Consider the following 26,175-nt stretch of genomic DNA (forward strand, 5'->3'; position numbering starts at 1 on the left):
CCAAGACTTGAAAATAAGCAAAAACAAAACAAAAATAGTAGGCACTTTTCAGTGTGGTACTTAGTTTAAACTTTTGATTACTTTCTATTAACTAATTCATTTAACAAGTCTATAAGATGAATTTATAGAATTCTGGCTGGTCAAGTGCAAATAATTTCTATCTAGTGGAAAGGATGGCCAAAAGTACTCTTATGTTCTTATTTAGAATATTAACTAATTCTATACCTAACCCAATAGCTTTACTATTTCTTCATTAAGTATCCTATAAACACCTAAATGGTCATAGGAATGGATTTGACACCTTTGATTAAATAAAAACCTGAAGGCTGGAGAAGTATAACTCAATGGGTAGAGTGCAGAAGCCCTGGATTCTATCTTGGGGGTTAAGACAGGAGGATCAGAAGTTCAAGGTTACCGATTACTATATGACAAGTTTGAGGCTAGCCTGGTCTATATGTGCCCCTCTCTCAAAAATAAATTAAGTTTAAATCACTGGCATGTGTTCATTTACATTTTGAATGAAGTCATGACTTTACCTTTCTGAAATGTTTTGGTGACCTCACAAGTAGACTATTCTGACTAAGCCAACTACTTTCTCTCTCTCTCTCTCTCTCTCTCTCTCACACACACACACACACACACACACACACACACACACACACACACACGGAGAAAGATACTAATTACAGAAAAATAAAGTCAAAAATTGCTCATTTATATAAGCTAAAACCTGCATGGTGGTGGTGACAAAGCCCTTTAGTCCCAGCACTCAGGAGACAGAGGCGGAGGATCTCTTGGGTTCTAGACCAGCTGGTCTACAGTTCGAGTTTCAGGACAGTCAGGGCTACACAGAAAAACCTTGTCTTGAAAAACCAAACAAGAAGCCAAAACCTTCAAAACAGAATTTTTGCCCTAGATAGTTAATACCTTTAGAGAATGACTTTACTTTTAAAAATTCACCTTTGAGCTGGGAGTGGTGGACACTTTTAATCCTAGCACTTGGTGGGAGTAGGGGTGGGGCAAGGGGGGTGGGGAATTGGTCCTACAGAAAGGAGTTAGAGACCAACATGGACTACAGAGTGAGTTCTGAAACAGCCAGGGCTACAAAAAGAATCTCTGTCAAAAAAAAACCAAGTAAACAAAAATGAAAATTCACCTTTGTATTCGAAGGATCTTGCATGATATCAAGCACATAAGTTGTGTTCAACAGATGCTAAATGAATTACACCACATAAAATGTGAATTACTCTCAACTAAATTTTTCTAAAAACATAAATGTTTTCCATGGCATGAACTTCAATTCCATAATGGTAAGTTAATAAATTAATATTAGCTGCTTTTAACATTCACCAGAGAAGATGAATTTTTTGTGGATGTGCTTTTTAATATGCAAAAAAATTCCATTACTATGAAGTAATACATTATCTACAAAGCACCTGGGAAACAAATACAACATATAAACGCACAGTTCCAGGACCAAAGCAAGAGATGAGGAATGGATGCTAGTTCTGGTTTTATTTCTGATTTATTCTGAAAAATTAAATTCATATTTATGCATCAAGGATTGTGTAGAGTCTAAGCCACCTTTTGCTATCAAAATTATGAATGTGTATATATTTGTATCAATGGCCAACACGGGTTGAGCCGATAAATACATTGCCTTTCTGTGAGGTAGAAGGGCCAATTACTACTACCTAGGTTTTTCCCCCTTTGCTTTTAATTCAAAAGAGAATTCATTATCACTACCCGACATGCCTCCCACATCCACAAAGTTCTTTAAAAAGACATGATTTGGTGTGTGCTCCCAAGGAGACCAATAAATACCTCCTTATGAGAATTATGCCAGTGTCAAATTTGAAATTCTGAAAAATACAATGGAAATGTTTTTACCATTAGAGTGGGCTTGCCTTTCCATTCCTAGACATGTACGATGAATTATTTTTCAAGTGCAGTTGTTGTTGTTGTTGTTCTTCTTCTTCTTCTTCGTGGTTGTGGTGGTAGTGGTGGTGGTGTTGGGGTGGTGATGGTGTGTCTCGGTCTTGTCTCTTTGAGTGTGTGTTTGTGTGTGTGTGATCCGTGCGTTAGTGGTTTGTGTATAGTGTGTGTGATCTGTGTGTTAGTGTGTGTGTGTGTGGTGAGAGTCCTGCATGAAGGCTGGGCGGACTTTGCAGACTCAGCTCTTCCCATCACCTTTATGTGGATTCCAGGACTGAAATTCAAGCCATCAAGTCTGTGTTGCTGAATGGCAAATCACCCGTTCCCTAATGAGGTTATCGTTGGCCAAGGATTAAAGGACGATAAATGAATGAATAAGTAAGTACATTCTTGTTTATTTTTCAGAAAAGGAAAAGTTACAGGGAGAAGCCCATGTTCAAGAAGTATGACCACTCACCGTGAGCCCATGCAGTTTTCAAATCTACAAGTCCATCTTACAAAAAGAATTTAACAGCAACAAAAAAGCATTGCATAATTACCTAACTTCATGTAAGACTAGCACCAACCAGGAGACACACACCCTAGCAGTGTATCTAATTTTCAAACACTGATTTGCATGAGCTGCCCCTCCCCATTGTCCCTTAACAGTGATTATTACAAGTTCTCATCGATGTGAAGAAACTGACCACATTTTGTGAGGCAATCCTCGTATTCAGGTAAGACTTCTTCAGGAAATGGAGAGGCGCTTTAGATTCACCTCAAGTGCTGGAAAACGAATACTATGACTCACTGACACTTCACACATGTGAAACACACATTCATATTAGCAAAAACAGCATTGCCTCAACAAGCAAATGGGCAACCGTGGCAAGCAAACCGCCCGAGGCGAACACCCCCAAAGAACTCAATTCAAAGTAGTCACTCGGTCCGAAATCGTGCATTTGTTTTAGAAACTAAAAACCAGCGGGACTTTGTCTGGCCAGAACCCAGCCTGAGGACAACACATTGGTCAACGGCGGAAGTTGCCTGACGAAATGACTGTAAGATGAAATCCAGTTTTATGATCATAACAAAACCTTCCTTCCGGGACCAGGCCAAAAAAGAAAGTTGAGAAAACGTCCTTCGGGATGCAACAGGCAATGAGGAGCACCGGACTCCCGGCCTGAGAAGGCTGGGTCCCTGCACCCGTGCGAGCGCGAGCCGTGCTCCCTGTTCTCCCCGTTACAAGTTGTGCGAGCTCCCGGCCCGGCCCCCCAGCCCGTCGCCCCGCGGCACCTCCCTCGGCCCCAGCACTGACCTTCCGCAGGGCCGGGACCAACAGTCCCCGCCATTTCGGGCTGTTCTCTTCGCTGAAGAACTCGTAGGGCTGCGGCGCCTGCTGCATGGCCCCGGCCGCAGCGCCTCCGCATCGGAGGCCGGGCCGGTGGCCTGACAGGCAGGACGCAGGCCGCCTCGCCTCGCCTCGCCCGGGCCGCCGCCTCCCGCCCGGGCCGCAGCTCCGGCCGAGCGCTCGGGGGCGGCGCCGGCGGGCGGGCGGGCGGGCGATCGCCGAGGCTTGGCGGCCCCGCAGCCCCGAGGAAGCGCGGCGGCCCGAGGCGCCCTGCTATCCCCACGGCGCCTGCCCGCTCGTCTGGTGGCTCCTCCTCCTTTGTCTGGGTGCGCAGCGCGGGGCAACGCCGGCCTCGCCCCCGCCCCGACTCCCGCTACGGCCGCGGCGGGCAGACAGCGGCGGCCCGCAGCGTCCTCATCGCCTCCCCCGCCCTCCGCGCAGCCGACGCCGCCGGGCCGGGCCCGCCCGAGTCACCTCCAGAGGGCCCTCGGGGCCGAGTGGGCGCGCGTGTCCGGCGTGCACGGCGCTGGCCGCCCCTCCAGCCCCGCGGGCCGCCGCCGAGCGCCGGGTCCCTGCAGCGGCTGCTCGGCTGGGCCCGGCGCTCGCTCTCCCGAGTCTCGGGAGAAGACCAGCACCGAGCATGCGCGCCGCCGAGCGGGCCCAGGCGCCGGGTGCGGGGCCCGGGGGCCGGGAGGGTAATCGGTCTCTCCTGGGAACGTGCGCCGGGGCGGGGCGGCTGTTCCAGACACACTCGGCGGCGGCGTCTGAGTCCCGGCAGACAAACCTGATTCGTGCAGCCCTAGGGGACCCAGGAGCCGTGACTGCAGCTCTGGAAGGCAGAACACGGATGTGGGGAGAAAAGGACATTTGGGCTGATAGGATATTTATTTAACGTGTGCTCTATGTGGCTCCGTTGTATATTTAGGTGATAGTGGCTATTTCATAAAGTCACGTTGTGGGATCGTGGGAAGCGCTTAGCGCCCAGGGCCAAACGACTTCAGTTCGACTTATTTCACCTAAGATCCCTGTGTTAAGAAAAAGAAAAGGCATCCAAAACCTTTCAGATAATGTGCTTTGGTTAATCGTGTTCTTCAAATCCTTTCTACTTAAGGGTTTACAGAACCTGGATCCTGCTATACAGACATACTAATTAGCATCAAATAGAGTTCCTCTGACCCTATGCTTTTTTGAGTTGAAGGGGCATGAACTCTGGAAACTTTTTCACTAGCCCAAATTTCATCCCACTAAAATTGCTGAACAAATTGCTCCCAACGGGCTGTAAAAACAGTCATGCACCCAGCCACCAGCAGTGAGGTAGGGAACAAAAGGACAGAGTAAAGGATAACTGTGCAGTAATTTCAGTTCCAGAATCAGTGGGTGAACACTGTTCTCCCCCAAACACAACACCATTTTGTCTTCACAAAGAATGGCAGACCGAATAATTAAAGAGATCGCAGGTTTCTGGAGGGGGGTTGTTTTGTTTTTGTTTTTGTTTTTGTTTTCTTTTTTAAATCTAAGTATCCACTGGGTCAAAAAATATGTCCTATGAGGCTGTCGAGGAAAAGGTACCTGCTTCACAAGGCTGACACCCTGAGTTCCACCCTTGGAACCCACGTGAAGGAGAAAAGAACCAGCTCCACAAGGTTGTTCCCTGACCTCTACATCTGAAATGTGGCATGTGTGTGTCGTCGCACGCACGCGTACACAATAATACTAAAGTTGTTGAAATGTCTCTAATAAATGGTCATGTTCATAGTCCTATGTACTAAATATACTCTGGTTTATAGAAAGTCCTTAATTCTCCCACAGTTTTCAGACCCCAGCTATAAAACACAAAGCTGTCAAATTATCAGACTGCGATTGTATTTTCTCATAGGAAAGTCATTGGTGGGAAGTTTCATTCTTTGGCAAAGGATATTGGGAGATTCCCCTGGGCTTAATCTGGCCTGAAGATGTATTTGTTTCGCCAAGCCAGTATTAAGAATGTTTAATTGGTATTACCATTTTAAAATCAATAGCTTTTTTTTTTTTTTCTATTTCCAGCGTCTCTTGACAAAGATCTGGCAGCGCCGTGGCCTACTGCATCTATGCAAAGAAATGAGCAGGCAGTACGAAGACCGCCCTCTTTCTAAAAGTGTGCCACCCATTTCCAGTTGGCTGTGCTCCCGATGTGGCCCTGTTCCTCCTTTGTGTAACCTGTCTCTACAGGCATCTGCCCTGGGATCTCCAGGCTAGCAAACAGAAATGGGATCCCCATGATATGAAGGGTCCAAGAATGACACCAGAGAAGTTTCTCAGCCGTACAAGTGGCCATTTAAAGACCAACAAAAACTGTTGAATCCATATCTCATACTCAGGCAGAAATGCCTAATAGGTCAAAGATTTACATGTATTAAAAGGGGGGAATGGCCTGGGGGGGGGATGATTTTTACATGTCACAAAAATCTAGACTGATATACTGGTATTTTTTAATACCTTTGGGGGAAAACCCACAAGCCAATCTAAAAGGCAATAACAAGCTAGAAAAAACACAACTGCAGCAATTCAGTTTTTGAATTAATTTCCCTATCTATAGATGTGACCCTGCAAATTAGTAGAATTAAGCCTCAAGGGGAAAAAATGAGGGAAAAACAGATTGAAAAAGTTATCTCCTCACATACAAAAAGGGAATGTGTATCTCTTAAAAATAAATAGTAAATTTCATTCATATAAAGAGAAATACAAACTTATACTGGTACCAATTTGCACCTGTTAGATCAGAAAGCTACTATGATAATGAAGATATGAGGAAAGAGGAATTCACTGTTTCAGCTTCTAATAAAGGGCAAACTACATGACATCTATCAAAGCTTCAAAGGTACATAACTATGGACCTAGCAAATTCCAGAAATACGTCCTGGAGACATACTTGCTTGTGAGTGAGATCACTAAGGGACAGGGTTATCCACTGCAACATTGTTGCAGTCCCCCCCTCCCCCGTTTTATTTAACGTTAGGAATATAGTATTGTTTTAATCAATGATGGCAAGTCAGTATAGTCATACAGTTATCGATTTTAAAGATCTGTTTTTATTTTGTGTATATGAGTGTTTTGCCTATAAATATGCATGTGTACCATGCGCTAGCCTGGCGCCCATAGAGTCTCAAAAGAACTCTGAATTCCCTGGAACTGGAGGTAAGGATTGTTGTGAACCACTATGTTGGTGCTGGGAACCAAACCTGCGCCCTCTGCGGAGCCGTAAGCACTCTAACCTCAACTGCTGGGCAGTTCCTCTAGCCTCCCGAGTCCTTTCGTTTTGCTTAGTAATGAGACAAACGAAAAGCAGGCTTCTGTAAAACATTCTTCAAGATGCGTCTCAAAAAACACTGTACTATGTAGACTGAAACACTTGTATTTTTTTCTTTTCTTTTATTGGATATTTTCTTTATTTACATTTCAAATGTTATCCCTTTCCCGTTTTCCCTCTGGAAACCCCCATCCCACTCCTCCTACTTCAATGAGGATGCTCCCCCACCCACCCTCTCACTCCCTTCTGCGTCCCTGCCTTGGCGTTCCCCTACACTGGGGCATTGAGCCTTCACAGGGCCAAGGGCCTCTCCCCCCATTGATGCCAGACAAGGCCATCCTCTGCTACATGTGGCTGGAGCCATGGGTCCCTCCATGTGTACTCCTTGGTTGGTGGTTTAGTCCCTGGGAGCTCTGGGGGGTGGGGGGATCTGGATGGTTGATATTGTTGTTCTTTCTATGAGTTGCAAACCCCTTCAGCTATTTCAGTCCTTTTTTTTTTTTTTTTTTTTTTAAGTAGGTGACATTTTTACTATGGAACAACAAGGAAAAATGGGATTCTTTGTTACCACAAGGATGAAAACCAGGTGGCTGGAGCAGAGAATTTTCACCTACGACTTTTGTAGCGTTTGAATTTTCATCCTATGAATGTATCATTTAGTGACACCATTCAGTTACCTTTTAAGCATTTCTTTACTCTCGGTGTGAAAGCTTGTACCCGACCCATGCCTATGTACAGAGGACAATGGCTCAGAGTTTGTCCTTTGCTTCCACCACATGGGTCCTAGGGATCAAACTCAAGTTGTTAGCCTTCCTTCCCTCCAGCCCTGTAAGTCATTTTTAATGACAAAATTTCAGCCAGAACATAAACTTTTACTTCCAAGTATTAAAACTGGAAATGTTAAAATACATACTATAAAAGGGGTATCTGTATATGTCTGCATATGTAACAAAAATCTCAAACATATTTGAATTTGAAGGCACTAATTTCATATTAATGATTTTATCTGCCTTTTTAAAAACATAGAATGGGGGGTTGGGGATTTAGATCAGTGGTAGAGCGCTTGCCTAGCAAGCGCAAGGCCCTGGGTTCGGTCCCCAGCTCCGAAAAAAAGAAAAAAGAAAAAAAAAAACATAGAATGGCTTTTGAAAAATAACTTTGGATGTCCCAAGTACATTTTTCATTTTAAAAGAGTTAAATATTTTCACTACTAACATTCTCCCACTGGAAAAAAACATTTCCAATGATTTATTTGACATTTTTCGCATTTACTATGTCATACTTCCTCAATTTACGTAAAGTTACAAGTGCTGCATAACAGTAGCAAAGCATCGCCACAGGAAACTATAAATTACTGCTCACTTTTATGGTTCCCTACGTAGCTTTAGTCTACTTACAGCTGCCTGATTGAAAGAAGCTGGAGAAGACACCGTTTTTTGCCCCCATGACCCTCACTAAATGTTTAAGGTTGTCAAAATTATCAGACTGCATGTCAAAAATGTCTTCCCAACAGCAACTATAATTTTCTTTTTACTTAAGTAAAATATAGTTATATAAATTTCTCCCTCTCTCCAATCCCTCCGATGGCCCTCCTGTTCGTTCTTTTTCAAAGTCATGACCTTACATTCTTCAATTATTTTTCTGCATACATGATTAGTCAATCATTTAGGAAGGTAACTCTAATTCTTAATGAAATTCTAAGGTATTGATGGGTTGTGTGCCCTCTACCCCCTCCCCCCCATCAAAAGAGAGGAAAGCAAGCAATCTTCCTGTCAGTATATTGCATACAGTCTGCTCTTAAATAGAAACCATGTTCCTGTTGCTCTAGGGATGGCACTGAGCTCATGATGTATGTCATTTAAATATTGACATACACAATGAGAAATCATTTTTTATAAGTTGTTGTCCCAGACACCAACTTCTACCAGAGGGTGGAAAGATACCATTTCTGTTCTTTCTTATTTATATTAATACAATAAAAATCTTTCTAGGTCCTGTCAGTAATTAAGTTAAGCTATGAACAACAATGAACTCATCATCTACTCAGTACAGATCCAAGCCAGGGATCTGTCAACAATCATATATGTACATGGACCCAGATAATAAGGAATTAAGTAAGAAAACAAAGACATTTCTTTTCTTCCAAATATAATTTGTATAATGTTTTCATTACTAGGTACAATAAATATAGATATCAAAAGACAGCTCTTATATTCTCAGACAAACAAGCAAAACTAATTTCTTTAAAAAAAGGCATGGGAAAGGCTGGGCATGGTGGCCCATGCAAGGAGGCAGAGGTAGGCAGGCAGGATCTCTGTGAGTTTGAGGCCAGTCTGGTCTACAGATCGTACCAGGACAGCCAGAGATCTACAGAGAAACTGTCACAAAAACAAACAAAAAACCCCAAACCAAAACCAAAACCATTGTTCCAGATCACCAGTGTTAAAAAGAGCTTATCTTAAAGATGATCAAAGACAATTTTTAGTAAACTTTGGCTGAAATTCAAGGTTTCCTACTCAGAGGCCTGTTTTGGTTTTTTCGAGACAGAGTTTCACTATATGGTTCCTCTCAGAGATCCATCCACCCCTGCCTCTGCTGGGATGGAAGGGAGACATCTCTTACCACTATCTCTCCATATTTTGCTGATTAAAGGGGCTCTCCCTAAGCAACTCACTGATACCATTATAGAGCTCTCAACACATATAAATGGCAAAAACCTTCCTCCTGTCCACGAGACAAAAACAATCTTAATATAACTTTGACGTGAGAGCCTGCTTTCAGTAGAAGGTAGCATTTACCAAAAAGCCCAAGACACATTGCAGGATTTGAAGGCAGAGAGTAGAGCCAGTTGGGATCAGCACTGTCCTTCCTTTCAGACATTTGGATCTGTTTCTATTCTTAAACATGTCAGTGGGTACAAACCATTCGAAAACATCTCTAGGCATCATTTCTATTTCCTGTGCACCTTAGGCACTCTAACTGGGTCTAGTGAGATGGCTCAGTGGGTAAAGGTGCTTGAGTTCAATCCCTAGAAACTATGTAAAAAATGGAAGGAGAGATCTGACTCCACACAGGTCTTCAACCTCCATATGCATGGTATGGTTTGAACATTCACACAAGCATACACAGTAATAGGATAAATTTTTAAAAATCCAGTAACTGATTTCACAATTGCTCCTCCAAAATATTTACATTTAGATAATAGATATACTCATAAGAAATATAAGAAAAAATTTGAACAGAGGAGAGCCCCAGAGGCCACACCCAGCCCTCAAACAACACCGACAGCTTACCACTAGTTCACTTGTGCAGGAAGTGCTCACAGTAGAAACCATTACAGTTGGCTAGCTTCCAACGAAGGTCCAACCAAATTCCACATGCCAGGGTTTGGCAGAATAAACCACTGTCTTTTGAAGAAAGTTCTAGGAGTTGAGGTTATCCCATAGGCTGGTGGGCAGATCTCCAAATAGCCTCAGGAAAAATGGAATTCTGCCAATAATAATAGCACTACTCCAACAATGCACACCTTCAAAGGGATCAAGCGAAGGACTTTGATACATGCATGTGCGATTAAAAGGGTAAGGTTACATAACATGAAACACTAAAAATGTATATAAGAGTTCCCCACAGACTAAGAACTCTCAAGCTAGAATATAAGATGCTTCACTGTCAGACCGAAATATAAACCTCTATACCTAAAGTTTATATTATTCACAAATACAGAAGGAATTGTGTTATTGTGTTGAGGCAGGAATCTCACTACACAGCCTAGGCTAGCCTTGAATATATAATCCTCTTTCCTCAACTTCTTGAGAGCTGTTGCAGGTATGCACTATTATACCTAACTTTAGAAGAGTTTTTAAAGACTTATATCTGTTATGATAGTTTACATAATGTAAGTTGTGTGAGAAAATATCACCCAAGGAGATGTGATACACAGGTCTACCAAGCCCAGATAGGGAACCCACAACACACCAAAGTCAGATACTACCAAAGTCCAACTTGGTGATCAAATGAGCTTTATTGAGGTCACTTACAGAATATGAGTATAGGATTGCTTACAGGAGCAGAGATGACTCAAAGACAGCTGCATCGCCAAGGCCTATAACAAATGCTGGGAACCTAGACTACACTGAACAGCCTGAAGGCTGCTCAGACTGAAAGGTGTCCTTTCCAAGCAACTGAGCTGCTCTCAACCTTTTCCAGGCAGCTGGTCTGGGATTGTTTGAGTCTTCTTTGAAGCTCAGCTTCCTTCCCTGGGGGATGAGCTCTCAGTTTTTAATGCTTCACACCAAATCTAGTCAGTTTCAGGAACTTCCTTAAGCTACTTTGAGTTGTTTACATTCCTGCATAAAGGGCTTCCCTCCAGGAACATGCTACAATCTTAGAGAAAGTGTTATTTAATGATATCTATTACAATAAGCTTTGTTTGTTTTATTTTTCAAGACAGGGTTTCTCTGAGTAGCCCTGGCTGCCCTGGAACTTGCCCTATAAGCTAGGCTAGCTTCAAACTCACAGATATCCCCCTGCCTCCTGAATGCTAGGATTAAATGTGTGTACTACCACTGCTAGCCATCTTTTTTAAAGTATATTTTATGCATTGGTGTTTTGCCTGCATATGTCTGTGGACCACATGCATGAGTTACAGACAATCATGAGCTATAAAAGTAACTCTTATTTGCCTGGGTAATTGTAGTCTCAGAGGCTTACTGCCTCAGTCTCCTAACCTAGGCCTAGTCTTGGAAACTTCTAGCCTCTTTACAATCTTATCTAGAATATTTTCAGCCTCAAAGACTAACTGCTGAATAAGCTCACCCTTTCATGTTCTTTCTGATCTCTAACTGGCTGGTCAACATGGCTGTTCTGGTTTAAACTCCTCTCCAAGCTGACCTTCCTTCCTTCCTCCTTTTTTTCTCTGTGTTTGTAGTTTCCCATTCTGTCAAATCTTTCTCTGATTTGTCACTTTGTCTGCCACTCAATTAAATATCACTTTCAAACATGGGAGCTTCCTTCTACAAACTAACTTCCTGTTCACGGTTTGGGAGTAACGGTGAGTGCCAAGGTGGAGCCGCACCACAGCAGTGAGTGGCCATGTAGGTGCTATAAATTGAATATGCGTCCTTTGAAAGAGCACACAGTGCTCTCAGCCCTCTCTTCAGCTCCTCAATAGAGGGTTTAATGGGAATAAAAGATAATCGTAACACCAAGAAACATTACAATATTTTAATACTAATATATTTTTATTTTCTCAGAAAACATGAAAATTCTTATATATTAGTATTTAACAAAAAGTCCCATTGACATAAATATCAAATATTTTACAAACAGATTAACTGACATATTTCAACAATTTTCACTATTATTTTGGGGCATACAATACAGACCCAAAAGCATTAAGGATTGCTTCTATCATGATAGTTTTTGTTTTATACTTGTAACTTTGTCTTTCACAGTTTAGTGTGTGTGCACAGGTCTGGCGTGATGAGACAGAAGCACATCTCCATTCTGACCACATCTAACAGGAATGCTCTTACTCATGAGGTCAAACAATCTTAGTGCAATGTTTTCTCATGAAAGTCTTAGAACACAAAAGTACTCCGTGCAGTGCGTTTCTTTTGGAACCAGTTCTTATGGAGGACTATTAGGGCTTGTTTTTCCCGTAAATGGTTTCTGAATGTTTCAAAATGTCCGTTCCAAGTGTTGAATAACTGTCTCATCTATTTATCTGGGGTATGTGGCCTCCTGAAGCCCACAGTATGTATCCTTTTAAATTAATAGATTAGATAGCTTAGTACATGTAACCACCAAGGGCTAAGTGAAGAGAAAAAAAACCAAGAAAAGGTTTTCCTATCAACATGCACATCCATCCATCACAGTGTTGGTGAGGAAAAAAGAGATTAACCCTGAGGAGGGGACACAGAAGTGTCTCCCCTAAGCGCTGCTGGCTGCATCCATGGCCAGGTTGCCAGTTCTTCACTTATATTTCTATTTTCACCCTTCTGAATTGTAAGACACTAACTAGAACATGAGTGTGCACACACATATACACAGTATACAGTTTGTACTACACACATGCACACACACACACACACACACACACACACACACACACACACACACACACACACACTATGGCACTTGGCACCAACTCAGCATGTTAGTGAAGTAAGTATGAATGTAAGGCACTTTTGCGGTTTACAAAAGTGAATGCCTACAAGTTAGAGATTAACCCAAAATGGAGAAATGTCCTCACAAAGAATTCTGAAAACCCAAATAGATATAAATTATCTACTAGTGATCCTGGCCAACATCTTGGGAACCTTAGTGTGAGCAAGGGACATAAAATTGCACAGTGACGCCCCCCGGGGTCAGGATTTTAAAGTGCACATATAAAACCACAGTTCCTTCAGGGACTTCCCTTTCTCAGCCACAGAGAACTGTAGTGAGGGCAACAAGCACAGGCACATGCTGTTCACAGGGAGCGATGGACCGCACTGTGGGACTGCAAGTGAAAGACGGAGCTTGTCCTGTGCTACTTAGAAATGTGACATTTCATTTATTTCTTGAAATCAAGCATTTTCATCTTCCAAATAAAGTTATTTAGGAAAAGGAAAAATATTATAAATCCAAACATTTATTTAGGGACAGTCCATTTTTTATGCTGCCTTCCCAAATGTGCTGTAAGAGCCCTATCTAGGTCGGGCTAAGTCTCTAGTAAACTTGAAGTTTCAGAACAGGTAGTGATACACTTTGTTTCCTTGTTCACAAGAATATGGACCTGAATGTTTTTTAAATTATTATATACTATATCCTGCTAATAAGTCAATGGTTATTTTAGCCTAAAAGGCATGGTTTTAAAATTGTTTTCTTAAATTCTAATTTTAAAATGCAGCTGGTAGACTTTGTTGCTGATGTGGAGAATGTAAGGTTGCTGGCACGGCGCCCTCCGTCGCTCATAACTTAAACCTCTGCTGCACTTCCTCTGCTATCATTCTAGAAATTGCCAGGGAAGAAGTGGCTGCAGGCGAAGGTGCATTTCTCACGTGAAGAATTCGATCTCCAATCTCACCGGCTCCTCCATCAAACACAAAATCGTCCACCAGATTTCCATCTCTGTCCAGAGCCTGGGCTCGCACTCCAGCAGGGCCTCTGCAGAGTAAACACAGAATGCTAATCATCTGAGCCAAAGAGAGAGGACAGCCTACAAGCTTTCAAAACATCCGTAAAGCAATTATGTCTTTATCCTAAACGCAGTTGTGTGGAAATCCACTTGCTTCATGTTTAGCAAAAAGCTGCAGATAACACTCTGGCCAAGACAGCCTCAGCTAGAACAGAATGGCTACTAAGTAACAGTGTAACAAATACTACCACAGAGATATCCAAGAAATTCATTATTTGTAAATATCTGTTCTTTCCAAAAGTAAATGTGAATTAAATTCACATTTAATTGGAATAGATGTCTTTATTTAAAATCATAAACTTAATTATAAAGAGATGGCAAATATAAAAAAATTAATTCAGCAACATCTTAATATTGTAGTGAGTCAACTCAGGTTCTGCTTTTTGTTTGTTTTGTTTGAGTCAGGGTCTAACTATGTGGCCCTGGCTGTCCTAGAACTCACTCTGTAGACCATGCTGGCCTCAAACTCATGGAGATCCATCTGCCTCTGCCTCCTGAGTACTTGGACTCAGTCACTAGGCCAGCTTTATTTTACTATTATTTTTAGATAGTGTCTCGTGCAACCCAGGCTGCTCTTGAAGTCCATGTGCAGCCGAGGATGTCCTTGAGCCTTTTTTAAAAATTCACTTTTAAAATTTTCACTTGTATTGGGGCAGGCTTAAGAAAAGGAAGAGAGAGAGGTGAAGGGACGGGTACTAATGGTTTCTGTCTCTTGCTGGGCAGAGGAGGAATCCTCACCACAGGCTCTTGACAGCTTTCCCTCAAGACCGAGGTCGTCTGCTCTGGCTGCTCTAGCTGCTCGGTGCACTCTGAACACTTGCTTGGAGACCACAGCCTTGCTTTCATGGCCAGGGGCTCTTCGTTACTCTTGATCCACTGGGTCCAGCCTCATCAGCCCTCCTCACCCTTCTGCTCATGCTGGAGCTTATCCCCCACCCCCAGCACACTATGGCCATGCACTTGAAGTCACCTATACCTGTCAGATCTCCCCAACTAAAAGTTCATGGTGTAGTTCCAAAAAGTACTCAGTGTGTGGATGAGCATATGGCTGCCTTCCTGCACGATCTCTTTGTCTGGGTTTGGCAAGTTGGCCAAGTTGACATGGAGGCCACACAGGTATTCTTCAAAATCCTCACTGTTCAGCATCTTCCAGGACCCATCAAAGTTCACAGGCATTTGGGGAACTGACTGTGGCTGGTCATGGTCAGCTACAGAGAGGCAGGAGTGCTCTCAACACTGAACTTCTTGATCCTTCTCTATATCCTGAGTTCTGGGACTACAGGCATGAGATACCATGCCCAACATTCTGCTTTATAACTAGAGGAGGTTTTCTTAGATTTAGAATTCTGCTGTTTTACAAAGTAGTTAAAATTTACCAATGAAATTTGAATTAAATGTGTTTAGAATCCAAAATAATCTCTTTTAAATATGTTCCTGTTGAAAGCATACATGAAAAACATCCTATCTGTGCATCATTAAGGAAGCCAGGCAAACATCAACAGTTTGTATTGACTCCGGGGCAGCCAAGCTAAAAACCCGAGGAAACAAAGAGCAACACAACATTGTCCTCTAGAACTCAGCCTGAGGGACAAGGACAAATTTAGCTACTATTGACCAAGCACTTCATGTGCTGGGATCATCTCCTTTCTCCTTACAACTGAGAGGCCTGTGTGGTGCATAAGCAACCTCAGAGGAACACAGAGACCGAGTGCCGTCCTGAAGCATTCAGTTCCACCGTTCACTTAGAGAGCTAAGTAAGAACGACAAGTGTGAGGCGTGCACGTGAAGACTCTGGGGTTGGAAGGACTTCCCCGGGAGCACAGGAAGAATAGCACTGAAATCAACACCTCTAAGGACAAAGATACATACATGTTATATGTGGGCTCCCTCCCTCTTTGCCATCTGTACAGCTTACTAACTCATCAGTGGCACTCCTTGATTCCTTTAGCAAAGAATGCAGCTGCTGGTCAAAGTGCCTGTGGTCTTGTTGTCTTGTCCTTGTGTCTTTCAGGGGACAGTCACTGTTGCTAATCCTCTGTGTAAACCCATTTTCCTCGGCACAGAGCTTTGAACTGTATACTCCTCAATACAGCTAAGCACGTCAGAGTTAATATTGATTAACCACAGCAAAGAAGGTCTCTACAGTTATTTCCCATATAAAGACAAATTACCTCTCAAAACCTTTAGCCTAAGTGTCCACAATCTGTAACAAACTAAAAGTAAAGCACTACGCTTTCCTTGAGATCTGACTGCAGTTCACACTAGCAGGGAATGTCCAAACTACCAAAGTCCTCGTGCTTCAGCTTCAGCATCTTAGGAAGCCTATGGCCTCCCCTGCAGAGCACGGTCCTGTGCAGCCTTTCCTCAGAAGACTTCAGCCCGAGGTAAGCACTGTAAAATGAAACCTTACAGAAGATACACCAACAATCCCTCGAGGGCAGACAATGTCTTGTAGGATACCTGCTTCACCTCCATGTCTAGACTTGAGTGTTACAGTTTACCAACATTTGATAAGGCTATGCACTATATTTTTTACAATTTTTTAACAACTAAAAGAACTATTTAGCAAACTAAGAACTGTAGGTTCAATTATGTTAAATATACTGCTTGCTATTTGTAGCTAAGTATAATGGCAAGGTACATCCTGAATACGAAAATACGTCCAGAAACAGCAGCTGAGTGTACAACAGTGCTTCCTTCCGTCTGAGATGCCTTGCAGTGTTGTCATGTGACAGATGTTGTGTTGTGGCTGGAAAGAAAGCTATGACGAGTTGTAACTGACATCTTTGGCTGGTCCTAAGTAGGATATAGTCAAGTGCTTATAAAGCTCATGCTCGGAACTACTGCCAATCTAAATGTGTAAAACTGTGTGAGCGCATGTAACTTGGATGTGCTGATATGGAAAAAGTAAACAATTCCAGACCCGAAGGAGCAGTTATTTTCCTTTCTAATCTTTAACAAAATGCATTATGAGAGAATATGATTTTTATCTACCTCTCCTTATTTTCTGGCAGGCTCTAGGGGTGGAATCCTGAACCCTGTATGTACTGGGCAAGTGCTCTATCTGCCTGTGTTAGGGATAGAACATTGTGAGACCTGTAAGTGTTCTGTGAGAGGCTACAGAGCACCAGCAGCCTATACTGGGGGCAGAAGGGATCTACTTTCGTAGTTGGGGTCTAATTCTGTAAATTATCTGCTGACTCTCACCTGATTCAGAAGGACTTTGTCTGAGGAAATCCCATGGATCTAAGTGTATTTGATGTGTCTCTCTGTACAGGTTTTGCATTTGTTTTTATAAGGTGTTCTGAGGGGAACTTTAAAAAAATGCATAAAAGCGAAGAGAACTCCTGTGAATGAGTTACTACTATCGTTGTGTGTGACTAACTTTTCAACAATTCTACAAACACAACCATCCTTGTTTCGTGTATGCCCCACCCCACACGTTTTCAATGCTTTCAGCACGCCCCCGATGACACACCACTTCATGCCAATGCATATGATAACTGTGTTTACTAATAAAGCAGCATACACTTAGAAATAATGGTATTAAGCCTTTATCAACCACACTGGCTTTAAATTTTTACTTTACAGACAGGGGCAGGGGGAGAGAGCAGTATCAGGGAAGACTGACTGAGATTCCAGTAGGATCAATCATACCTGGGTCCACTTTTATAAATTAGCTTCTCTCATAATTTATACATTTAAATCTCATACCCTCATATTCTAATTCCCAAGGGTGAATAGACAAAATTCCTTACTATATTTTGGGGCCAAGGGTTTATTTTTTTCTAGATACCTTTTTTTACTAAGAGACCCTCAGTTTTGCTAGGCATAGTAGCACATGACTTTAATCTCAGCATTTGGGAGGCAGAGGGAGGCGGGTCTCTCTGAATTCAAAGGTTTACACAGGACTCTATGCCAGGCAGGCCTACACAGTTAGACCCTATCTTAAAAATATAAAACTAAATAAAATAAAAAGAATACCTTAGAGTCTAACTTATTATTTACATAGAACAAGAGCCCCCTGGGGGGATTAAAATGAAGTTCCTAATGCTGTACTATCCTGTTTTTGTGTGATGAACACAACACAATTTTCAGATTTCACTGAGCACTTTTTATTGTATGTGCACATTTTATTGCATGTGAATCACACATCAATTAAAAACATAAACTTGGGGCCAGAGAGATGGGTCAGAGTTTAAAAGCAGTGGCTGCTCTTCTACAGGTCCTGAGTTCAATTCCCAGCAACCACATGGTGGCTCACAACCATCTGTAAAGGGATCTGATGCCCTCTTCTGGCCTGCAGGCATACACACAGGCAGAACACTGCATAGGTAATAAAAATTTTAAAAACAAACATAAAGAGAACACAAATGTCAGCCCAGGTTACTGTATCCAGCAAAACTCTCAATTAACATAGATTGAAAAACCAAGATACCCCATGACAAAACCAAATTTACACAATATCTTTCTATAAATCCAGCCCTACAAAGGATAATAAATGGTAAAGCCCAACACAAGGAGGCAAGCTACACCCTAGAGAAGGCAAGAAACTAATCATTTTGCAACAAAGAGAAGAAAAGCACACAAACATAATCTCACCTCCAAATACGAAGATAACAGGAAGCAACAATCACTATTCCTTAATTCTCTCAACATCAACGGACTCAATTCCCCAATAAAAAGACAACAGATTAACAAACTGGATACATAATGAGGACCCAGCATGTTGCTGCCTACAGGAAACACACCTCAGAGACAAAGACAGACACTACCTCAGAGTAAAAGGCTGAAAAACAAGTTTCCAAGCAAATAGTCTGAAGAAGTAAGCTGGAGTAAGAAGTCATTCTAATATCGAATACAATCGATTTTCAACCAAAAGTCATCAAAAAAGATAAGGAAGAAACTTCATATTCATCAAAGGAAAAATCCACCAAGATGAACTCTCAATCCTAAATATCTATGCTTCAAATACAAGGGCACCTACATACTAAAAAAAACCTTACTAAAGCTCAAAGTACACATTGCACCTCACACAATAATAGTAGGAGATTTCAACACCCCACTCTCATCAGTGGACAGATCATGGAAACAGAAATTAAACAGAGACATAGACAGACTAACAGAAGTTATGAACCAAATGGACCTAACAGATATTTATAGAACATTCTATCCTAAAACAAAAGGATATACCTTCTTTTCACCACCTCATGGTACTTTCTCCAAAATTGACCATATAATCGAGCACAAAACAGGCCTCAACAGATACAGAAAGATAGAAATAATCCCATGCATCCTATCAGACCACCACGGGATAAGTCTGGTCTTCAATAACAATAAGGAAAGAATGCCCACATATACATGGAAGTTGAACAATGCTCTACTCAATGATAACCTGGTCAAGGAAGAAATAAAGAAAGAAAATAAAGACTTCTTAGAATTTAATGAAAATGAAGGTATAACATACCCAAAATTATGGGACACAATGAAAGCTGTGCTAAGAGGAAAACTCATAGCTCTGAGTGCCTGCAGAAAGAAACAGGAGAGAGCATATATCAGCAGCTTGACAGCACACCTAAAAGCTCTAGAACAAAAAGAAGCAAATACACCCAGGAGGAGTAGAAGGCAGGAAATAATCAAACTCAGAGCTGAAATCAACCAAGTAGAAACAAAAAGGACTATACAAAGAATCAACAGAACCGAAATCTGGTTCTTTTAGAAAATTAACAAGATAGATAAACCCTTAGCCAGACTAACCAGAGGGCACAGAAAGTGTGTCCAAATTAACAAAATTAGAAATGAAAAGGGAGGGGTTGGGGATTTAGCTCAGTGGTAGAGTGCTTGCCTAGGAAGCGCAAGGCCCTGGGTTCGATCCCCAGCTCCGAAAAAAAGAACCAAAAAAAAAAAAAAAAAAGAAATGAAAAGGGAGACATAACTACAGAATCAGAGAAAATTCAAAAAATCATCAGATTCTACTACAAAAGCCTATATTCAACAAAACTTGAAAATCTGGAGGAAATGGACAATTTCCTAGACAGATACCAGGTACCAAAGTTAAATCAGGAACAGATAAACCATTTAAACAACCCCATAACTCCTAAATGAATAGAAGCAGTCATTAAAAGTCTCCCAACCAAAAAGAGCCCAGGTCCAGATGGGTTCAGTGCAGAATTCTATCAGACCTTCATAGAAGACCTCATACCAATATTATCCAAACTATTCCACAAAATTGAAACAGAGAGCTACTGAATTCCTTCTATAAAGCCACAATTACTCTTATACCTAAAGCCACAATTACTCTTATACCTAAACCACACAGAGACCCAAAAAAGAAAGAGAACTTCAGACCAATTTCCCTTATGAATATTGATGCAAAAATACTCAATAAAATTCTTGCAAACCAAGAATCCAAGAACACTCATCAAAACAATCACCATCATGATCAAGTAGGCTTCATCCCAGGTATGCAGGGTTGGTTTAATATATGAAAAACCATCAATGTAATCCACTATATAAGCAAACTGAAAGATAAAAACCACATGATCATTTCATTAGATGCTGAGAAAGCATTTGACAAAATTCAACACCCCTTCATGATAAAAGTCCTGGAAAGAACAGGAATTCATGGCCCACACCTAAACATAGTAAAAGTCATATACAGCAAACCAATCGCTAACATTAAACTAAATGGAGAGAAACTTGAAGCAATCCCACTAAAATCAGTGACTAGACAAGGCTGCCCACTCTCTCCCTACTTATTCAATATAGTTCTTGAAGTTCTAGCCAGAGCAATCTGACAACAAAAGGAGATCAAAGTGATACAGATTGGAAAAGAAGAAGTCAACGTATCACTATTTGCAGATGATATGATAGTATATTTAAGTGACCCCAAAAGTTCCACCAGAGAACTGCTAAACCTGATAAACACCTTCAGCAAAGTGGCTGGGTATAAAATTAACTTAAATAAATCAGTAGCCTTCCTCTACACAAAAGAAAAACAAGCCGAGAAAGGAATTAGGGAAACGACACCCTTCATAATAGTCCCAAATAATATAAAATACCTTGGTGTGACTTTAACCAAGCAAGTGAAAGATCTATATGATAAGAACTTCAAGTCTCGGGCTGGAGAGATGGCTCAGTGGTTAAGAGCACCGACTGCTCTTCCAGAGGTCCTGAGTTCAAATCCGAGCAACCACATGGTGGCTCACAACCATCTGTAATGGGATCCGATGCCCTCTTCTGGTATGTCTGAAGACAGCTACAGTGTACTCATATACAAAATAAATAAATAAATCTTTAAAAAAAAAAAAAAGAACTTCAAGTCTCTGAAGAAAGAAATTGAAGAAGATCTCAGAAGATCGAAGATCTCCCATGCTCATGGATTGGCAGGATTTTTTTTTCTTTTTCTTTTTTTCGGAGCTGGGGACCGAACCCAGGGTCTTGCGCTTGCTAGGCAAGCGCTCTATCACTGAGCTACATCCCCAACCCTGGACTGGCAGGATTAATATAGTAAAAATGGCCATCTTACCAAAAGCTATCTACAGATTCAATGCAATCCCCATCAAAATTCCAATCCAATTCTTCATAGAGTTAGAACAATTTGCAAATTCATCTGGAATAACAAAAAAACCAGGATAGCTAAAACTATCCTCAACAATAAAAGGACTTCCGGGGGAATCACTATCCCTGAATTTAAGCAATATTACAGAGCAATAGTGATAAAAACTGTATGGTATGGTACAGAGACAGGCAGATAGACCAGTGGAATAGAATTGAAGACCCAGAAATGAACCCACACACCTATGATCACTTGATTTTTGACAAAAGAGCCAAAACCATCCATTGGAAAAAAGATAGAATTTTCAGCAAATGGTGCTGGTTCAACTGGAGGTTATCATGTAGAAGAATGCAGATCGATCTATTCTTATCAAACCCTATACAAAGCTTAAGTCCAAGTGGTTCAAGGACCTCTACATCAAACCAGATACATTCAAACTAATAGAAGAAAAAGTGGGGAAGAATCTCGAACACATGGGCACTGGAGAAAATTTCCTGAACAAAACACCAATGGCTTATGCTCTAAGATCAAGAATCGACAAATGAGATCTCATAAAGCTTCAAAGCTTCTGTAAGGCAAAGGACACTGTTGTTAGGACAAAACAGCAACCAACAGATTGGGAAAGGATCTTTGCCAATCCTACAACTGATAGAGGGCTTATATCCAAGACATACAAAGAACTCACGAATTTAGACTGCAGGGAGACAAATAACTATTAAAAAATGGGGTTCAGAGCTAAACAAAGAATTCACAGCTGAGGAATGCCCAATTGCTGAGAAGCACCTAAAGAAATGTTCAATATCTTTAGTCATAAGGGAAATAAGTGCAAATCAAAACAACTCTGAGATTCCACCTCACACCAGTCAGAATGGCTAAGATCAAAAACTCCAGCGACAGCAGATGCTGGCAACGATGTGCAGAAAGAGGAACACTCCTCCATTGTTGGTGGGATTGCAAACTGGTACAACCATTCTGGAAATCAGTCTGGAGGTTCCTCAGAAAATTGGACATTGCACTATCTGAGGACCCAGCTATACCTCTCTTGTGCACATACCCAAAAGATGCTCCAACATATAACAAAGACACGTGCTCCACTATGTTCATAGCAGCCTTATTTATAATAGCCAGAAGCTGGAAAGATCCCAGATGCCCTTCAACAGAGGAATGGATATAGAAAATGTGGTACATCTACACAATGGAATACTACTCAGCTATCAAAAACAATTACTTCATGAAATTCACAGGCAAATGGATGGAACTGGAAAATATCATCCTGAGTGAGGTAACCCAATCACAGAAAAACACACATGGTATGCACTCATTGATAAGTGGATATTAGCCCAAAACCTCGAATTACCCAAGATGCACAGACCACGTGAAACTCAAGAAGGATGATGAAAATGCGAATGCTTCACTCCTTCTTTAAAAGGGGAACAAGAATACTCTTAGGAGGGGATAGGGAGGCAAAGTTTAGAACAGAGGCTGAAGGAACGACCGTTCAGAGACTGCCCTACATGTGGCCCATACATATACAGCCACCAAACTAGATAAGATGGATGAAGCAAAGAAGTGCAGGCTGACAGGAACCAGATGTAGATCTCTCCTGAGAGACACAGCCGGAATATGGCAAATACATAGACGAATACCAGCAGCAAACCACTAAACTGAGAATGGGACCCTCGTTGAAGGAATCAAAGAAAGGACTGAAAGAGCTGAAGGGGCTTGAGATCCCATATGAACAACAGTGCCAACCAACCAGAGTTTCCAGGGACTAAGCCACTACCCAAAGACTATACATGGACTGACCCTGGGCTCCAACTGCATAGGTAGCAATGAATAGCCTAGTAAGAGCACCAGTAGAGGGGGACCCTTGGTCCTGCCAAGGCTGGACCCTCAGTGAATGGGATTGTTGGGGGGAGGGTGGTAATGTGGGGTGGATGGGAAGGGGAACACCCATGGAGAAGGGGAGGGGGAGGGGTTAGGGGGATGTTGGCCTGGAAACCAGGAAAGGGAATAACATTTGAAATGTAAATAAGAAATACCCAATTTAATAAAGATGGAGAAAAAAAAAAACAAGCGTAAGTTCAACAGGAAGAATGTAAGGTAGGGAAAAGGACTGCAAAATGCTACCTTCGGAGTACAACACAGCCATTGCAAATGTGGCTGCCTGCACTAGGTCTGCACAAGAACAGGCCTGATAATCTTGTTATCTTGTGATGAACATAACACAGTTTTCAATTTGCTCCACCCCTCATGCTGACCTAGTTCTTACAGATAAATTCTGGGAGCAGTCACTGTTTTTAGTTGTGCGGCCACTAGTAAGCCTGCAAGGTTCCAACACAGAGTTCCAAAACAGAGTTCTTCAGTCAGCTCTGACTAAACCCAGTAAGAAACCAGGATCTGGAAAAGGGAGTTGATAGGAATGGGAGGGAGGCAGAAAAGTGTGAGGGGAGAAAGTCATCAGAATGTCCTGTACGCATGTATGAAATTGTTAAAAGATGAACAAGGCATATCTGCAGCCCATGCCTCTTAGTTATTAAAATCTTCCCATTCCTCTAGGGCAGCAGCATCAGTACCAGCTCCTCTTGGAGAACAGATTTCTGATTTCTTCTGTTTGGCGTACATGGAGACCCACTGCATTCCCTCAACGTCAGCTATATAAATATATATGTATACATGTATGTATGTATGTATGTATGTATGTATGTATATCATATATATTCTTGAGATATATGTCAAGAATGTTTCTTTAATTTTGTAATGTGACAGTTACCTAATTCTTTAGACTAGTGGTTGTCAACCAAGGGAACTCCTGCCCCCTAGAGGATATCGGCAGTATCTGGAGACATTTTGGATTGTTAGATGGGCAGGGGTAAAGTGCAGGGGTGTAACTAAATATCCTGCAACAAGCTAGACAGCTCTCACAGCAAATTACCCAGTGCAAAACCAGCAGCACCAAGGTTACAGAGGCGTCTTGCTTTGCATTTTATGACATGGTGTAGTTTTTGTTCTTGCTTGAAATTTTACTTTTGAATTCCTTAATAAGACATTTAAGAAAACGATGCGTGAGGAAAGGGGGAATCATTGCATATGACTTCACCTTTTACTCCCTTACAGTGCTAACAAACTACAGTAATAGTAGCCGGCGCCATATTTACCAGAAAATGACACGAGGAGTTTAAAATTAATCCAAGGGCCTTAGTGACAGCCATGTAACCCTTGTACACCTCATGTATATATCTGACAGTTAGTAACTTCACCTTCCAGTCTAATGCATAATAGAACGTTTGCTCACAATGCTTTGCTAAGCAGTAAGAATCAAGGTGAATGGCCCTCGGTAGCTACTGATCTCTAGGCACAATTTTCGAGTAGCACAGCCCTCCAAGCGTGGCTTCTATTTGCCTGTTATTCCTTTGCAGTGCTAGGGATCCAACTCAGGACTTGGTGTATGTGAGCTCCGTTAGATTTCACTGTCTAATACTTCTTATACGCTGATGACACAATATTGACAGGACATTTACGGTCTGAACACACTGAGCTCATGACAAGTAAGACAGGCAGGACTGAGGCTTTAAGCTGTGAAAAGTTCTATTGATTTTATTATCATTAAGTATCTCAGGCATATAATAAGGTATCAATAACAGATATACTCTTTAAGGAAAACCAGAAATAATAAAAATAAAATAAATTCTTAAAAAGAAAGAAATCACTAAAGCTGTGGTAGAAATCTATGTGGTATGTGCAGATTCTGATCTTCCTTCCCTAGAGGTAGCTGCTTTTCTGGTATTTATTAGTTTTATGATTGCTTTTTATTTTCACAGTGATATTAGGCTTGTTTTTCAACTCATACAAATGATATCAAACATATATTTCTTGGTTTTAGTAATTTCCTGAATTTAATAACTAGAAAAACAGGAAGAAACCAAGAGAAAGAACGAATAGGATCACTAAATACAGTCAGCGTCTGTGTCTAAAGAGGAGCTCACTGTGAGTCAGCTGCCGCCCTCCACATGTACCTGCAAACCGGTCTGCCTCAGGCCTCTGTAACAAGGGAGGGAACAGAATCCCATATGGCCACTCACCCAAAGGGTATTAGCAGCAGTAACAAAACCTGATTTAATAAACCTGTTTTCAGATTCAAGACATTCTAAGTCTGCAACTGTAAACCAGAGAGGATAAAAGGCTTTGTTTATAAATGAGCACAAGAAAAGAAAGTCTCGGGGTTGGGGATTTAGCTCAGTGGTAGAGCGCTTGCCTAGCAAGTGCAAGGCCCTGGGTTCGGTCCCCAGCTCCGAAAAAAAGAAAAAAGAAAAAAGAAAAAGGAAAAAAGAAAAAAGAAAAAAGAAAAAAGAAAAGAAAAAAGAAAGTCTCAATATTTTTATCCCTTCCATTTCAGGTGAGTCGAAGAGATGAGAAAGGAAATATGAACTGGGTTTTAATAGTCCTTCTAAAGAGTCCTCAGAATGGTCTCAGAATAACACATGAGAGAGACATTTAGAGCAGGAAGATCTCCCCCACCCCCACCCCACCCCCCCACCCCCTTCAGGGAGGCAGCTGACATGACTGTCGCTCTCTGCTAATACACAGTGAAGCTCACTGACATTGCACCAGGCTGGTTTCAACAGCTGCTCTGAGCATCGTGGAGGGTATGTTATTATACAGAATGAGTACCGAGAACACTGTGGATTAGGCCTGACAACTGGCATGGACACTAAAAATATCTCCCGGGAAGACACATACACAGGCTTGATGAATTCAAGATAATCTCCACATCAAGCCTAAAAAGTCTTTAATTCCAAGAAGAAAACACCACAAAGTTTTCCTGATACCCCTGAAGCAGGGATTTAGATTGACTAAAGCCAGGCTACATCCTACTTCTGTCTTAC

The 26,175-nt window shown here is 41.7% G+C and overlaps 3 protein-coding genes and 1 pseudogene across 8 annotated transcripts in view; 1 reads left to right on the forward strand and 3 right to left on the reverse strand.

Moving 5' to 3' along the window:
* Positions 1-3,567, reverse strand: part of Sos2 (SOS Ras/Rho guanine nucleotide exchange factor 2) — a 113,109-nt gene extending 109,542 nt beyond the window's left edge. For 4 of the 6 annotated variants that reach the window (XM_087554907.1, XM_087554906.1, XM_087554904.1 and 1 more), the window contains exon 1: positions 3,233-3,567. In XM_087554907.1, the coding sequence (XP_087411033.1) occupies positions 3,233-3,319 (87 nt within the window). In that variant the 5' untranslated portion in view covers positions 3,320-3,567. 6 annotated transcript variants of the gene reach the window in all.
* Positions 3,318-5,972, forward strand: LOC148005286 (uncharacterized). Its single transcript, XM_087554999.1, has 3 exons — positions 3,318-3,568; positions 3,600-3,936; positions 5,309-5,972. Exons 1-3 carry the CDS (start codon positions 3,318-3,320, stop codon positions 5,498-5,500), a joined length of 780 nt encoding a protein of 259 aa, XP_087411125.1. The 3' UTR covers positions 5,501-5,972.
* Positions 5,973-11,761: 5,789 nt separating this feature from the next.
* The window catches only part of L2hgdh (L-2-hydroxyglutarate dehydrogenase), a 41,099-nt gene continuing 26,685 nt past the window's right edge, over positions 11,762-26,175 (reverse strand). The window contains 1 exon segment of the mRNA NM_001108028.1: positions 11,762-13,700. Coding sequence (NP_001101498.1) covers positions 13,505-13,700 — 196 coding nt within the window. The 3' untranslated portion in view covers positions 11,762-13,504.
* Positions 14,307-14,982, reverse strand: LOC148005287 (retinol-binding protein 1 pseudogene; annotated as a pseudogene).

The sequence above is a fragment of the Rattus norvegicus genome, chromosome 6, assembly GCF_021556685.1.
Source record: "Rattus norvegicus strain SHRSP/BbbUtx chromosome 6, alternate assembly SHRSP_T2T, whole genome shotgun sequence".
In the NCBI taxonomy this organism is placed as follows: domain Eukaryota; kingdom Metazoa; phylum Chordata; class Mammalia; order Rodentia; family Muridae; genus Rattus; species Rattus norvegicus.